The sequence below is a fragment of the Alosa pseudoharengus genome, unplaced genomic scaffold (assembly GCF_046254945.1).
Source record: "Alosa pseudoharengus isolate Yale_2024_CS ecotype anadromous, Long Island Sound unplaced genomic scaffold, YU_APseudo_1.1 YU_APseudo_1.1_scf_11, whole genome shotgun sequence".
NCBI classification, from domain to species: Eukaryota; Metazoa; Chordata; class Actinopteri; order Clupeiformes; family Clupeidae; genus Alosa; species Alosa pseudoharengus.
In genome coordinates, this window is record NW_027468576.1 from 19,968,539 (window position 1) to 19,986,297 (window position 17,759).

At 42.5% G+C, this 17,759-nt stretch overlaps 1 protein-coding gene across 1 annotated transcript; it reads left to right on the forward strand.

Moving 5' to 3' along the window:
• dpydb (dihydropyrimidine dehydrogenase b) lies at positions 1 to 16,591 on the forward strand. The gene is made up of 23 exons (XM_076278316.1): positions 1 to 301; positions 3,283 to 3,393; positions 4,426 to 4,508; positions 4,749 to 4,836; positions 5,265 to 5,426; positions 7,841 to 8,037; positions 8,296 to 8,377; positions 8,486 to 8,573; positions 8,698 to 8,805; positions 9,130 to 9,299; positions 9,692 to 9,902; positions 10,231 to 10,415; positions 10,543 to 10,758; positions 11,155 to 11,319; positions 11,780 to 11,848; positions 11,952 to 12,035; positions 12,293 to 12,413; positions 12,778 to 12,897; positions 13,180 to 13,322; positions 13,467 to 13,646; positions 14,263 to 14,412; positions 14,986 to 15,126; positions 15,647 to 16,591. Exons 1-23 carry the CDS (start codon positions 266 to 268, stop codon positions 15,818 to 15,820), a joined length of 3,084 nt encoding a protein of 1,027 aa, XP_076134431.1. The 5' UTR covers positions 1 to 265; the 3' UTR covers positions 15,821 to 16,591.
• The last annotated feature ends 1,168 nt before the right edge of the window (positions 16,592 to 17,759 follow it).

Below are 17,759 nucleotides of genomic sequence, written 5' to 3' on the forward strand. Positions count from 1 at the left end.
TTTAAGAGGTGTTACATGCTTTGCAAAAACATTGTTCATACAACTTCATGTCCATGTAAAATCTTTATAGTAGTCACATACAAATGGAACAGTCGCCTCTTTTAGATGCCTCCCTCTAACAATGTTTTGACCATTTCACGGTACAGGGCCAGTGAGTCCTTGCGTACGGTGCCAAAAGATACTAGATTACAAAAGATATAATCAACTACTTTTGTCCGCATCCAAAGGAAAGATATTGAAAGGCGCAAAACGTGAAGCTTTCTAAATGGCGATGTTGAGCAAAGATCTCCCGGATATTGAGGTAGGGCCACAGTATTGGGTACTTTACATGATTTGTATATCGTATCACAAATTGATTGTAACAGCTTGAGACTTTAGTAACACCTAGATAATAGTTTTAAGGGGTTTTCCCAAGAGTTTTAGTAACAACAATTCTTGCATTTCAATTGTATCTTGGGTGATTCCTTTGAACAGAATGCCATTCCAGTCATTTTAACTATGTTCTTATTTTAAAATAAATAATATACAAAACTCAAAAATCTCTTTTAGTTTCCTTAGTTTATGGCGTTGAAATTTTTTAGTTAAGTTAAACATCCAAAACAGCGCAGAGATCCTTGAGTCCCCTCACGTATTAGTTTCAGATTAACACAACAAAAGACAAAAAGAAGTGATGTCCATTCAAATAACTGCAAATGATAAGAACTGTAATCTACGCTCCACTCAAGATGGCTCTGTGTGGGGGAAAGGGGGTCGATGTCCCCCATTCAGGACCAATGTGATTTCTCGCAGTACCTGTTAAGGGCCATACACTATTAAACAGATGATTAAGACTATCTCCTTTTGGTTGTTTTAAAATTCAAGCTATCCTCAAAAAAACATATTTTCATTGTATGGTATTTAAGGTATAGAACCAGTCCATAGAACAATATGTTAAATTGCTGAAATATGTTCAATATGTTGAAAAGTGTGACTCCATACAGCTCTACACCCGTCTATAGAAGCCAATAATCAATATTCTTTCCTCCTTAAATCCTTATTCCCTAATTTGGTTACCTGTTTGCGACTGTTTTCTGTTTTAATTCCCCAGTGTAATAACACATCGGCTCTGGGTGTTGTTTTCCACTTATGTTTTCCTTTGGTTGTTTTCTGTGGTTTGTGAACACACACCCACTGGGAGACGTGAACACACAGTGAGTAGTGAGCACATACAAACACCCGGAGCAGTGGGCAGCCATTGCAGTTGGTGGTTAGGTATGTTACTCAAGGACACCTCAGCCGTGGATGTGGACAAGGGAGAGCATTGTTGAATCACCCCATCTACATTTTCCCTACAGGTTGGGAATCGAACCAGCCACCCTAACCAGCAGGCCACAGCTGCCCCAAATAGTAATGCCCCCGTGGCATATGCTTGAAGATATCAAATTGTGGACATTTTCTAAATTAAATCGAATTGTTATTTACTTGTTTCCAAAACATTTATGCAACTCCGGCTCAGAGAAACAGTTCATTTATTTTCTAAAATAAATTAGTGTGCCCCGGATGCGACCAGTGTTTCTGTGTATACAATGCTGGTCAACTAATCTGAGAGCTTTGCTGGAATTGTTATCAGTGTACTATATCAGGGAAGCCGTTGAGATGTGCACACTGTGAGCATTTTATTGCTCTGGTTACACCCTGGTGTCTTGCACCTCTGGTACCACAGATATGGATTTTTGTGCTGATTCCATTGTGCTGCTGATGTTGAATACGTTTCTGATGGAAATGTCCTGCTGATGTATCGGTGGTTAAATGAAAATGGTTTGAAAGTGTGGCCCAACCATATTCTGCTGTGGAGATTTAGAGAAAAGATGCAAGGGTGTTTGATTGGCTGTGACTTTCAGAATTTCAATTTTGTTTGGCTCTTTACCCAAAGAGGTGCTCTGATTGAGAAATTGGGAAGGTCAGTGTAATGGCTTTCATCACATGTGACAGATTTCAGCCTTAATTTTCACCATGCCATCTCTGGATAGATTGCAAATAGTAAATTGGATGCATGGGGATGTATGCACACAACATATTTTTCATAAACATGTTGCTATGTTTCTCATAGACATCTGACGCAAGGCCAGTATGTCAGTTTCATGAGGAGCATTAGGTAGAGAGTTTTTAGGTATTCCCAAGTTCTTCAGCTTTTACCAAGCCGCTCATTAATGATATGATTGGATGTGCTAGAGGGAGTGTGTGAGAGAAAGAGAGAGAGGTAATACAGGTAAGAACACTACTGCAATCTTGTTATGCAGCCTTTTGTCAGTGATGGAAGCACTGCTGTAGTTATGCTACTGGGGAGATGTGATTAGTCACAGTTGCACAACTGGTTAAATTCTGGGAACATTTTTCCTGTCACGGAGGTACATTCACAGGGCACAAGATAAAGGCAGGAGGTCATGAAACGGATGGTAAACATTACCTTATACAACGTCTGCATTCTGCCCTCTGCAGTGCTCCCCTCGTGTTGTGTAAAATGTGAGATAACATTCCAGAAGTTTCTTTACTATAGCAATATTATTTCACTATTTGACCACATCCTGACTTGATATGTGATATGTAATATGTATAATAATTGGTTAAAAAGACAGAAAGCACTCAAAAATTAAAGGAAAGACAGAAAAAGGATAGAGTGACGTAAGACTGAGGAGGAGACATGAAGTTCAGGTTCAGTCTCATACCAAACATGATTAAATGTACCCTATATGTCTATAAAGCAGTGTTATCACACAAATCGTTTGTCTTCTAATGAACTTAAATCACCATTGTCCCACACACATGGAGCTCAGAGTCAACACGTGTGCTGTGTCTCATGCCCCCTTGGTTAAATACAGAGGAGCAGAGTCCACTGCTCTTCACTGCTGTCTCAGTCAGTCACATACCACAAGCCATGCATCATTGCACCCATAGTGTTATGTACAACCCCAAATCAGAAAAAAAATGGGACATTGTGTAAAATACAAATAAAAACAGAATGTGATAATATACATGTCTTGTAAACCCATATTTAGCAGTAAAAAGGACATAGACAACATATGTTGATATGTTGAAAATGGAAAATATATGATCATTTTGAATTTCATGCCAGCAACATGTTTCAAAATATGTCTGGTTTTGATGCAGTACCATTTGAGGTCCAAAACACCATGGCTATCCAATTTGTTTTTCAGCTCTTTCCCTTGTTTGCAAAGATTTCTCTGGATTCTCTGAATGTTGAACAAAGTTGAATTGATATTTTTGATTTGGTTCCACTCACAGAGTATCCTGGCTTTGAACCCCAGAGTGAAGAGCCATGCCACCATCCACTCAACAGCCTCCAGGAAGAGGGAGAAGAAGCACTGGAAGAGAAATATTGAGAAGAGCTGTGATGTAAGTCTCCTAGAACAGGGAGCATGGTGGGGTTTAGATCAAGATAATGAAATCGGAATGAATTAGTGGTCCACTGAGTCCCAGATCAGTGCTCTATCCTGGTAGAACAGTTGTCTAATAGACTGGGTGAATGTAAAGAGTACAAGAGACAGTTATGATATTACATACACAAAAAAACATTCCATTTTCCCTGTAGCTCTTCATAGTTGTTCTTGATTGCTAAGATGCACTTAATAGAACTGGGATCCACTTGATCTTCATCATCACCTTAGCAGAGGTGAGGAGGTCATTAGTTTAACATGTTTATACACCCTTTTTCAAAACATTCGACATAGCTCTCATGGCAAGTAAGTTGCACTTGAATGTACAATTGATAGATAGATAGATAGATAGATAGATAGATACTTTATTGATCCCCAAGGTAACTGTAGGTCTTACATGTCAATGGCAGTTATATCTTGGGAGGAAAGAATACAGTTCATGCTGTGATATGCTTGTTTGCCTTTTTACACATACTATAACTATGTGAGTATCAGCAAATGACACATAGGAAAAGTTACAGTTGAACCTGCCCATATTGAAAACTATGTTTTGCATGTTGTTGTCCAATGTGTAATGATTGATTGAATACATACACATAAAAAGTAACTGTAAGGAGGAAATATTTGCTTTTGCTTTTTGCATTTGTTTCAAATGTTTTGTAAGTGTTGGAGCCTTTTGCAAACAAAATGCCATTTTGGCCAGAGTCCTTCTGTTTACGCCTGTGTGTTTTAAAACTATGAAATTAAATGAATATGTGATGTCAGAGTTGAGAGAAGCAGTAATGCAATGGAGAAAAACAAATTAAGTGCCACAATGCATACAACACCGAAAGTTGGTGAAAACCAATGTTGTCCTTTGTGTCACAGACAAATACAATGCAGTGTTTTATAGCAGTACTTTGTCATGCATAACACCCAACACTGAGAAGTGAATGAGAACTGGTGGAATGGTCTATGACAGTTCTTTATTGTGTTTGTGTGTTGTTGACAGACCTGTGTGAAGCTGGAGAACAACTTTGATGACATCAAACACACCACACTGAGCGAACGAGGAGCACTGCGGGAGGCTATGAGGTGAGGAGTGGACATTTCAAACACTGTCAGTGTCTGTGACAATGCCTCATTCACACCTGGCTGCACATGCTGTTAATGTTTTCATTTCATCTATCACCTGTCATATTTATTATGGAATAAGAACTTATGTTGAGGTGAACTAAGTCTATAGACAGCTGATTGCTGGTGAGCATGTGAGTTGTTTAGAAAATGATCTGATGCCTGTTGGGCCATTGACCATTTAGTCTTCTCCTCTCGCAGATGTCTCAAGTGTGCGGACGCTCCTTGCCAGAAGAGCTGTCCAACCAACTTGGATATCAAGTCCTTTATCTCCAGCATCTCCAACAAGGTGAGCAGACAGCTTATATACCAGTGGCAGCAGGACAGTCCCACTAATTCCCTTACCAGTCGCAGCAAAGTGCTTCTCCATCCCGTGATAACTCACATAATCCCTCCACTAATCACTAAACACTTTACTTGGATAATCCGCCCACAGAGACTAAACAAATAATCTGTTGGGATTCAAATGCAATATATAACATTTTTGAACAAGTAGTGAACCCCACCATGACCAAGTCAAAACTCTAACCTTAACCGTAATCATAAATTGTAGCTAACAGAGTCAACAGAGAGTTGTTTGAAAATCTAAGGGATCTGCAGATAGTCTGTTGGGGTATGGGGACTATCTGAATAAATTGTGACCCTAATCACAGTTTAATAAAGATCTTAAAAAGCAGAGTTGTGTGTGCAAACTGAGTTGTTGGGGTGTTTTTGCAGAACTACTACGGCTCAGCGAAGGCCATCCTATCGGACAACCCCCTGGGCCTGACCTGTGGCATGGTGTGCCCCACCTCGGAGCTCTGTGTGGGTGGATGCAACCTCTACGCCTCTGAGGAGGGGCCCATCAACATTGGAGGCCTGCAGCAGTTTGCTGTGGAGGTACATAGGACATGTTTGATATCTGTTCTTTGTCTCAGAAATAAATCTGACTCTATTTGGAGATCACTGAATTCTGACCTGTACCTCCTAAACCTCCTTAGAAATAAATAGCGAAAGAATAAAAACTTAACTTGAACTTGGGCTGCGACAAGGGGAAGGTACTAGAAAATGGTTAACATCTTATATTGATGTAATATTTTAGCCTGACGAGCCAGACCCACATTAAAATATAGGGTCTGGGCACTCACCGTTCGCAGTGCTCAGTTCGAGGGGCGGGATAATCAGTTGTCTTTCAAATTCCCTCTGCACGCAATAGGACAGCGGCAGGGCTATGAGTCCCATGCGTTTCCCACCAGCGGAGCTAGTTGGCTAGTTCAAACGTTTGCCAACTTAATAAAAGCTTAACTCGTGTCACACTGTTTGCCAGCAGCAACATCCATCTTATTATGGGTACATATAGGTTTAGTCAGAATTTTTTTTTTTTTTTTCTTTTTCGCATGCCCAAATTACCGTCAATGAGTCCCGGGACACTGAAAGACCGGGGTACACGAAACTTGGTGGGCATGTAACCCCACATGGATAGCATGGAACCATCGTTTTTCGTTTTGATCTGTAGCCCCCCCGCTTGACTGGACCCCCCGAAAGGAGGGTAGGGCAGACACAGTTTTCTGTGAATATCTCGAAAACCGTAGGGTTTAGGAGGACCATTTTTTTTTTGTGTGTTGATCTCAAGGGGCCATGTCAACCCATTCCATAACCACTCATTTCATGTATAGCACCACCTAGTTAAACACAAAAAAGTAAAAATGAGGTGTTGTAATTGAAGGTATCTGTGACCTAACATAGTCAAAACTGCACGAAATTGGAAGTGTAGGATCATTATGACACCCTCTGTATGCACGCCAAATTTTGTGGAATTCCGTTCATTGGGGGCCACACAATAAATTAATTTATGTTACTATACACCAACTGGCCTGTAGGTGGCCGGAGACAGTTTTCTGTGAATATCTCGAGAACCGTAGGGCCTAGGAGGTCCACCTTTTTTATGTATGTTGTGCTTAAGGGGGCATGTCAACCCATCCCATTACCACTTATTTCATGTATAGTGCCACCTAGTTAAAAATTAAAAAGCAAAAAATTAGGTGTTTTCATCACAATATCTCTGGCTGACAAGGTCAAAACTGCACGAAATTAAAAGTGTAGGATCATTATGACACCCTCCGAATGCATGCCAAGTTTTGTGTACTTTCGTTCATGGGGGGTCTTACAATAAAATAATTTATGTGTTCATTTAGTGACGTACACCAACAAGGATTCCTGGGACACTGAAAGACCGGGGTACACAAAACTTGGTGGGCATGTACCCCCACATGGATAGCATGGAACCGTCATTTTTCGTTTTGATCTGTAGCCCCCCCGCTGGACTGGACCCCCCGAAAGGAGGGTAGGGCAGACACAGTTCTCTGTGAATATCTTGAGAACTGTAGGGCCTAGGATGACCATTTTTTTCCGTATGTTTGCCTCCAGGGGTCATGTTAACCCATTTCATGTGCACACATGTGCACAAACAGATACACACACACACACACATACATTCACAGTAATCATACGTATGACACATACTCACACAGTAGACATATGTACGCTTGCATGCACAGGCACATACGCAGGCACACACACAAGCACGCACCCACACACACACACACCCACACACACACTCACACACACACACACCCACACACATAACATAAACATAACACAAACAATCAAGAATTTCTCAGAATTATGAACAGGCAAGATGGAGGTGGGGTTGTATAAAATTAATTTTACATGTGAAATCTATGAATCATGTTTTGGTACTTGTTGTCTAGCAGATACCAAGAATTGAGTGTGGATAATGCAATTTAGTGAGACAGTTAGAATCATATAGGCCTTTCAGCGTGATTTCTTTTTGTGGAAAAAATGTGCTGGACTGGGCGGCGGTCATATTGTGTACCGCTCTGCGGTACATCTAGTTTGTTTTCAAGTCGCAGGGAATTCAAGCCAAACCTTTGCAACTCTGCCATCAATCATTATGTTAAGCCCACCTAACGACTCTATACACGATTTCATTGGCCTGATTAAGTTTCGATTTGTGGAGCTCACAAGCCAACGGAGAGTTGCTAGACTAGCCCTGGCAGCAAATGTAATTTGTTGCCGCTAGGGGCGCGTCTAGATTTCTAGGCTAGTAATATTTAGCATGTCTAGGACAAACAGACTAGACAAAGAAGAGATCTTGTTTTGAATTTTCCTTTTCTCTGGGTGAGAACTTCCCACTCAACTCAGAGATTGGAGCTGCCGTTATTCACACAGTTCTTTGCCTCTTATTTTGTTTTGAAATGCTGACCACTGTACATGCTCCGTGCCTCCCGCAGGTGTTCAGTAAGATGGGCATCCCTCAGGTGAGGAATCCTGACCTTCCACCTCCCAAGGAGATGCCTGCCAGCTACCACACCAAAATCGCTCTGATTGGCTGTGGCCCAGCCAGCATCAGCTGTGCTTCCTTCCTTGCTCGCCTAGGATACGACAACATCACTGTGCTAGAGAAACAGGAGTACATCGGTGGCTTGAGGTGGGGCTTGACCCCTTGTGTGTTTGTGTGTGTGTGTGTGTGTGTGTGTGTGTGTGTGTGTGTGTGTGTGTGTGTGTGTGTGTGTGTGTGTGTTTGTTTGTGTAGTCCAGTTTCAAATAAAATAGGCTTTGTGCATATGGTATATAATATCACATTAATTATATTTTGTTATAATTTCTATGCTTCTATGCTGTTATGAATTCTAAACTTTGAATGGCTTCTCTATATTTCTCTGTGGTGTGTGCATGCATCTTTTAGCACTGCTGAAATCCCCCAGTTCCGTCTGCCCTATGAAGTGGTTCAGTTTGAGGTGGACCTGATGAAGGACCTCGGAGTGAAGGTAACGACGCCTGACAGCACCAACAAAAACAGAACAGGAATTTGTCTTTGAATGAAAGCAGCTGACAGTGGCTCAAGCGTTTGAGGTAACGCGTCTTTTCTCTGGCAGGTTGTCCTGGGAAAAGGTCTTGGTGTGAATGGCATGAGCATCCCCTCTCTGAAAGATGAAGGGTATGAAGTGATCTTCATTGGTATTGGTAAGTAAGGGGGTTAAAGTGTTTACCAAGATGTATGGATGGATGTTTGGATGAATCACTGTGTGGCAGATGGGTTATGGACCGGACTGATGTCATATATGGATGTTCCTTACTTTCCAATCAGGTCTCCCGCAGGCCAACAGACACAAGATATTTGATGGGCTGACTGTAGACCAGGGCTTCTACACGTCTAAAGACTTCCTGCCTCTGGTTGCTAAGGCCAGCAAACCAGGTGAGGAAAATACATCTATATACCACAGTAAACTAACACTGTCCTTTTTGCTAACAGACAAAGGTCTGTAAAAGTAGTAAAAGGACCACCAGCAAAGTGGCATACTAAGAACAAGCATACTTCCTTATATAGCTCTTTTTTGGGGATATTATAGCACTTGTGTAATGTTGAGGCCAAAAAGTCCCCATTTGCCTGTGCCCACACACACACACACAAAAACACACACACACACACACAACCATTTGATATAATACATCAGTTTTCTCTGAAAAGTTACTGTAATACTCATTTTAACAACCCCCTCCTGCCTCTCTCTCTGTGCAGGGATGTGTAGCTGCTCCACTGCGCTGCCTGAGTTGTATGGGAATGTGATTGTGCTGGGCGCTGGAGACACGGCATTTGACTGTGCAACCTCTGCCCTGCGCTGTGGCGCCCGGCGTGTCTATGTTGTCTTCAGGAAAGGATTCACCAACATACGTGCTGTTCCAGAGGAGGTTAGACTGACCACCACATACCTTTGGGTTAAATAAGATGGCCCTCTTACCAAGTCATCAGTAGTGTCATTTAGGTGGTGTTTACTTTTATGGGTTTCTGGTTTGTGAAAGTAAGACTTGGAAAATATTTATAAGATGTATAGATGTAACATTTAGGTCTGGATTAAGCCTACTCCAGTTCTCTTCTAATCTAGGAACAGGTCATAATCAGTGTGCAGGAAACAGGCCCTTAATGTTGGAAATGAAAACTGTGTTGTAAGATGCAAGCCTTGTTTGTCAGCACCAGCACAGATTCACCAAAGGAACGTTTCCTATCAGAATCAGAATCAGAATTCCTTTATTATCGCAGACTCACCAAAGGAATGTTTCTTCTCCTTCGTCTTGTGAGACAGATGGAGCTGGCGAAGGAGGAGAAGTGTGAGTTCCTGCCTTTCCTATCCCCGCGTGAGGTCATCATGAAGAATGGCCGAGTGGTGGGCCTGCAGTTCTGCCGTACGGAGCAGACCAACACTGGCGACTGGCTGGAGGACGAGGAACAGATCGTCCGGCTCAAGGCTGATTACATCATCAGCGCTTTTGGCTCAGGGCTCACTGACCCTGTCGGTAAGTTGGCACTGCCCTCTGCTCAACTCAAACAAGCACAGCCGGCAAGGAACTTGATTTCCTTTGACCTGCAGAACATATACAAGTATCAGCATAGTACTGAATTTTGTGTGCTATGGACAGTCAGGCAGACAGAAGAACAAGCAGACAGAGTCCTTTGACATACCTTTTGGCTGCCCCTTCCGTAATCGTAAATCAGCAACCTCAAGTATGCCAATTGAAAGAGAGTTGATGACAAACTAGTGTATTCAGATGGTATTTCATTCCTCACCTGAGGTATGAAAGCTCAGGACAGGAGTAAACCTGCATCTACTGCACTGTGCCACAGTGAAAGCCGCCATGGCTCCCATCAAGCTGAACCGCTGGGGAACACCGGAGATCAACCAGGACACCATGCAGACCAGTGAGCCCTGGGTGTTTGCTGGCGGAGACATCGCCGGCATGGCCAACACCTCTGTTGAGTCCGTCAATGATGGCAAGCAAGCGTCTTGGCACATCCACAAGTACATCCAGGTGAGATGGATTGTCCTGTGCAGCCCCTTATCGCATCATATTCATCTAGGTTTCTGTGTGTATCTGCACCTTGTTTTATGTGTGTGTGAATAAGCCTTTCCACATGTCTGTTTGTGTGTGTTTGTAGTCTCTACATGGCGAAACTGTGGTCAGCACTCCAAAGCTGCCTCTGTTCTACACTGCCATTGATGCTGTTGATATCAGCGTGGAGATGGCTGGCATCCGATTCCCCAACCCGTTTGGACTGGCCAGTGCTCCACCAACCACCAGCACTGCCATGATCCGTCGTGCTTTTGAACAAGGCTGGGGCTTTGCCCTCACCAAGACCTTTGGCCTTGATAAGGTATCTAATACTGAACCCACTAACAGATTGTTCTTGGGACTTTCATCATGTCATGCTTTTGAGTTACATTTAATGGTAAAGTGAGCTAAAAGTGACTTTGTTGTTATTATTTTTATTACTATTATGTTTAATGTAGGCTTTTCCATCTTTATTTGAAACCATTATTTTCAACTAATGTATTTTTCGCCTTGGACATATACCATAATCATAACCATAAGTATTTGTTAAACTTTTTAAGCTATGCTTCATGGGATCTAGAGGTTTAAGATTGGGACTAAAATGACACAATTGTTCTATGCGCCCCATTGGAGGCTTGAATGGCACACTGGCTGTTTGTTACAGTGTCTGTCTTTGAAGGGAATTCATCATTCTTGCATTTTTATTTTTTTACCTCAGGATCTTGTGACCAATGTGTCACCTCGTATTGTTCGCGGCACCACATCCGGTCACCTCTTTGGCCCTGGTCAAGGTTCATTCTTGAACATTGAGCTGATCAGTGAGAAGACGGCGGCCTACTGGTGCCAGGGGGTGGCTGAGCTCAAAGCTGATTTCCCAGAAAACGTAAGTGCCAACGCTTACTATGGTCGTGTACGGGAGCTCATGACATCTTTTCCTGGGAATGTGTTTTATCTGTAAATCCAGAAATGGAAATGATTACCCACACAGCCCATAACCCCCCCCCCCAAAAAAAAAAACACACACACACACACACACCATATCCCCCCATACCCATAATATATCTTTTTAATTACTACTTTTAAGTTATTTTAAGTTGAGCTGGCTCTTGAGCAAAAGAATTTCTTTACTTATACCGGTAATTCCTTTTATGAGCACATGACAATAAACTACGTGAACTCACCCCGAGAAGGAGGCAGAGAATATTGTTATGTGGTCTGCTCCATTTACTTCAGATTTTCAGTGTTGGACCTGGTCCTCCTACACGCTCCTTTAATAAAGTCAACACATCCTCCAACTGCCATGTGTCCTCTGGCTCAGTGTGTCCATTATGGTGTTCTTGCAGATTGTCATCTCCAGCATCATGTGCAGTTACAACAAGGGAGACTGGACGGAGCTGGCCCAGATGGCAGAGGTGTGTGTTTGGTGTGTGTGTGTGTGTGAGAAAGAGGGAGAGAAAGAGAAATGTCACAGCTGCTGATGGAACACAAGTTGACCTATTTTGTGTCTGTGAGCAGAAAGCTGGCCCAGATGCCCTGGAGCTGAATCTGTCTTGCCCTCACGGCATGGGAGAGAGAGGCATGGGGTTGGCCTGTGGACAGGCAAGTCTCCTACATGCTTTCAACACACACATACACACAGAAATCATGTCTACTCTGAGCATTCACATATATCGCTCTTTTCGCTGGTGAGCATGTGTGGGGTTTGACCTGCTGGCTGTGATTGACTCTTACATGCTTTCAACACACACATACACACAGAAATTATGCCCACTTTGAGCATTCAGATATATCGCTCTTTGCACTGGTGAGCATGTGTGGGGTTTGACAGTTGAGCTGATGGCTCTGGTTGTCTGCAGGACCCTGAACTGGTGAGGAACATCTGCCGCTGGGTCCGTCAGGCCGTGAAGATCCCCTTCTTCGCCAAACTCACCCCCAACGTCACCAACGTCGTGGACATCGCCAGGGCGGCTTACGAGGGTAAGAGGCCGATATCATGACAGTCAAGGACACGATCACTCTCAATTAGGTTTTATGATTTCTTAAGGACAAATGATGTTTGACTGGTACACATGGATGGGGAGCTATTGTGACAATTGAGAGTAATGGAATGTCTAGCCTATTTAGCCATTTTGTCCATGATTAGTTGACTGCTGCCTACAGCACCGGCTAGTGAGTTGACTTGTTGATGGAACCCCTAGTCCTAAACTAAAAGATTTTTTCAATGGAGATTTTCATTGCTTTTTTTAAGTTTGCTTTTAATCTAGGACTAGGCCTAATCCATGTACGGGAAACTGGCTCATGACATTATATTGTGAATTATAATCCGTTTGTCTATCCACAGGTGGGGCTGATGGAGTCACTGCCACTAACACAGTGTCTGGCCTAATGGGCCTGAAGGCGGACGGCAGCCCTTGGCCTGGCATTGGCATGGGGAAGAGAACCACCTATGGAGGAGTGTCTGGTAGGTGCATCCCAGTCTAAATCTTACCAGTGCGAAGAAGAACTATAGTAATGCTACAAGATTTCTATAGTACTTCTATGATATTCTGTAATACCTCTATAACGTCCTTACCCTCTACAGTGTTGCTGTAATTCAGTCCTATATTGCTTCTCTAGTATGTCCAAAATACTATAAGATTCCTCTCATTCTTTTTTGTTTGGGCATGGCACTGAGGAGGCACCTGTTCACTCAGAAGTCTAACTTTTAGAAGTCTTACAGAAGTCTAACCATTCTGTTTCCCAGGTAATGCTATCCGACCAATCTCCCTGCGTGCTGTGTCGGCCATTGGTCGCGCCCTGCCGGGTTTCCCTATCCTTGCCACCGGGGGCATCGACTCTGCTGAGGCAGGATTGCAGTTCCTGCACGCTGGAGCCTCTGTGCTACAGGTACACTCCAGTTACCTGGCATTACTAACTATTCATCCACTTACTTTGAGCAAATACTGTGTACGAAAGCATTTGTCATTCACCTATTCAGTAGGTACAACTTTTACCCATTTGACTAGCAGTGTGTGTCATGTGTGTCCTTAGATCTGCAGTTCAGTGCAGAACCAGGACTTCACAGTGATTGAGGACTATTGCCTGGGCCTGAAGGCTCTCCTCTATCTGAAGAGTATCGAGGAGCTGAGGGACTGGGATGGGCAGTCTCCCCCGACCCTGCGCCACCAGAAGGGCAAGCCTGTGCCCCGCGTGCAGGAGCTGGTGGGCAAAGTGAGTTCATATGCACTCCTCTGGGTGGAGTATTCTGGCCAGCATTTGCGAGACGAGTCAAGGACGCACTGGGTGTTAGTTTACACCAGCAGAGCAGCAGAGTATTGTTTCTATAATAAACAGGCATTTGAATTGAATGATAAGTAGTAGCTAAAGAAAATGAACATGAATGAATGAATGAATGAATGAAACCTTTATTGCCCCAAGGGGGAATTTGTCTTGCATTTAGGAGCCATAAGTTACATAGAGCTAGACAACATCTTTTTAAAAAAAAAATACTTTCACACAAATACAGTTCATGTGGTAACCCTGAGACTAATGGCAAGCATATTCTGCTATTTTAGCACTGAATCAGTTGGATCCAACAATTCGGGCCAAATTCCTTACCGATCTGTTGTGTAGTTTGAGCAGGCTCACAATGTCCGATTAGAAGATCAGACAATCAACGTTACAGCTCCGGTATAATCCAAGTGGATTTCAGAAATGTGTGTTGTTCGTCTTGCTGTGTGGGCAGTTGAATGTATAGTGTTAGCATGGCAATCACAGCAGATTGAAACGTGTAGTGTGAGTTAACATATCCTATTGCAACTGACCCCCCCCCCCCCCCTTCCTCCAGAGCCTGCCCAGCTTTGGGCCATACCTCATAGAGAAAACCCAGGCTGTGGCTGAGTATAAAAAGAAGCTGAGAGACGCCAACTACACCGTTGCCATAGACACCAACGATGCCAGGGTCTTCATACCCAAGAAGTCTGTGCCATCTGTGAAGGTGAGCAGAGCAGCAGCAGTAAAGCAGGCACAGTGCCAAGACACATACAATCTAGCGGTTACTGGGCTTGAATCAGTTACCTAAACTTATTGGGGGCAGAGGACATTATGATTGATCTGATTTGCGTAAAATTTTCCTACAAGATAGTCACCATATCTCTGTCCTTCTACAATACCCTCTGGATCCAGAAGATCCAGGGTATGGATTTTTGTCACATCCATAACGCCAGTGAAATGCCTTGGCATTTGTATGATGTGAATGATAAACATTTTTTGTGCATTTTTTCTCATGTACATTCTTCAGCCAAAAATAGCAAATTTCATGTAATCATTCACATCATACCACACCATCACTTTTTACTGGCGTTATGGATGTTACAAAAAACAATTTTCCATGGAATTGCCCAATTATGTTTAACTTGCTTTAACACTGAGATAGGGGCAAGGGTCTGTAGTCACCCAATTGTTCTCATCTTACCTTTGAGTTTGGATTTTGTTAAGATTCTGGATAGATTCAGTTCGGTGCTGTGATGTATGGTGGTGGCGTTGCTCATCATTTCTTCTGCTGCTATAGGATGTGATTGCCCGAGCCCTGAAGCACATTGGGGCCTATCAGGAACTGGACAACCAAGAACAAGTAGTGGCCCTGATAGACGAGGACATGTGCATCAACTGTGGGAAGTGTTACATGACCTGCAATGACTCAGGATACCAGGTACATACTCATGGACTCCTCTTACTCACTTCTGTCACACTTACTGTACCTCCATAAGGTCATGGAGGGTTGGTATGGGCCTATTTAACTCATCAGTTAAACGTTTAATTCCACTGACAATAGTTAAATCAAAATAGGTAACTGCTCCATTGATCCTTGTAACTTGTTACTGTTGAGTAGTTGTCAAATACTTTATATAGTTTTATGCTACATATGAAGTGTTCTGTCACATCTGCCTTAACCCTCATAACCCTTGAATTCAGTCATTGCTTCACCTTCTCTTCCACCACACTTCTAACAACCTAACATGCACTAACCATGCAGTTCACTCCTCAACCTCCATCACTTGGCTAGTACTTATAACTTCACTCTCATCCTCTAGTAATAGTACTGACTGATGCAGTATTCATTCCCACCTAAGGTCTCCTCTGCACTGTGGCTTGATGGTTAATCATCATTTTTGTAAGTGGCTTTGGATAAAAACATTTGCTAAATTAATAAATGTAAATGTAACCTGCAGGCAATCGAGTTCCACCCAGAGACGCATCTCCCTGTAGTCACGGACAGCTGTACTGGTTGCACCCTGTGCTGGAGCGTCTGCCCCATCATCGACTGCATCAAGATGGTCACCAGAAAAACGCCCTATGAGCCAAAGCGTGGCATCTATCCACCAGTAGTAAACCCCGTTTGCTAGAAGTTATACAACCCTAACATTAGCTAAATCTGTAACGCACAATATAACATGTCAATGCATTTCTTACACATATACAGTATATGGGAACGGTTAGCCTGAAAACGTGATTAATAGATTCCTATTTAATCCAACTGAGGAGAGGCACTGATTCCTGAGCAGCCTTGACTTCAACGGGCTTGGTTGAGGAGTTGTCAGTGTTGAAGCTACATAAAGAACTGGGCATATCCATCAACACTGCTGGCAGTGGGATCTTAAGCTGAAATAAAGACCCATGTAGAAGTCAGTGAAGATCAGACATATAATGGCTGTTGCGAGATTAAATATATTACCATGAAGGATTTAGCCTTGGTGGGAGCTGGTCTATAAGAACCCCTACATTTAACATAGGTTGCAGTCTCATAGGGAACATAGGGGGCGGTGGTAGTGTAGTGGTTAAGGAGCTGGGCTAGCGTGCAGTAGCTTGAAAGTTGTCGGTTCAATTCCCGACTTCCACCGTTGTGCCCTTGAGCAAGGCCCTTAACCCCAAGTTGCTCCGGGGACAATGTGATCCCTTGTAATATAGCTGACATATGTAAGTCACTTTGGTCAAGAAGTGTCTGCTAAATGTAATGTAATGGAACAGGTGAGTGGGGACGGGCTGAATAATTTTTTTGCTTTAGGTCTTCCAAGACGTACAAGAGAGAGCCCAGCAACCTATGTTAAATTACCTAAATAAATACTAATGTATGTGACAAATTTGCCATGTTGAATGAAATATGATTGCAAATTACATATTCTCTGACATTCTTTTAAATTCAAATAAAATGTTGATGTTTGCTTCCTGCTTTTCAATATGTCTGCAGAATAATTATGCCATCACTGGTATCAATTTAAAAAAAAACAAAAAAAAAACACCAACTCAGTATTTACATCCATTACCTGGTCATTGGGCCTCATTCACCAACCGTTCTTACTGAGAAATTTGTTCTTAAAACCCACTTACGCTAGCCTAGAAATCTAAACGCACCCTAGCGGCAGCAAATTACATTTGCATCCAGGGCTAGTCTAGCAACTCTCCGTTGGCGTGCGAGCTCGAAAAATTAAACCTCTATCAGGCCAATCAAATTGTGTATAGAGTCGTTAGGCGGGCTTAACATAATGATTGATGGCAGAGTTGCAACGGTTTGGCTTGAATTCCCTGCTACTTGAAAACAAAGAAGATGGATGTTGCTTTTGGCTAACAGTGCGACACGAGTTAAGCTTGTTTTAAGTTGGCAAAAGGTTGAACTAGCCAACTAGCTCCGCTGGTGGGAAAACGCATGGGACTCAGCGCTGTCCTATTGCGTGCAGAGGTAATTTGAAAGACAACCGATTATCCTGCCCCTCGGACTGAGCACTGCGAACGGTGAGTGCCCAGACTCTACATTTTAATGTGGGTCTGGCTTGTCAGGCTACACTTACGCAGTTTTTAACGAAGATTATGGTATTCACCAATGTTGTCTTGTTCTTAGGTAAGAACAGAATCTATGAACACTCAAGAGCACTCTTACGCACATTTAAGAACTGACTTGCAAAATCAATGGTTATTGCATTTTCATATCTGCAGGTGTAAAATATAATATAATTTAAATGACAACTATATATATATATATATATATATATATATAATTTAGGATATTTTTAAATAAAAACATAATTATTTTTTTTTTAAATAAATTCCACTATTTTACAAAGCATTAACGTTATAAATTTGATTTAACATCAACTCTTGTCCAGGGACAACAGACGTAAATTAGCCTTGTGGCTATAATCTGGCCAAATTATATATTGTGCATTGTCCCTGTCAAATAAACATAAATAAATAAACATATTTTATAATAAATAATTAGCACAACAAATAACACTCACTTTTTATACTAGCTACTAAATATAACGACTCATTTACTGTTCAATTCCTGCA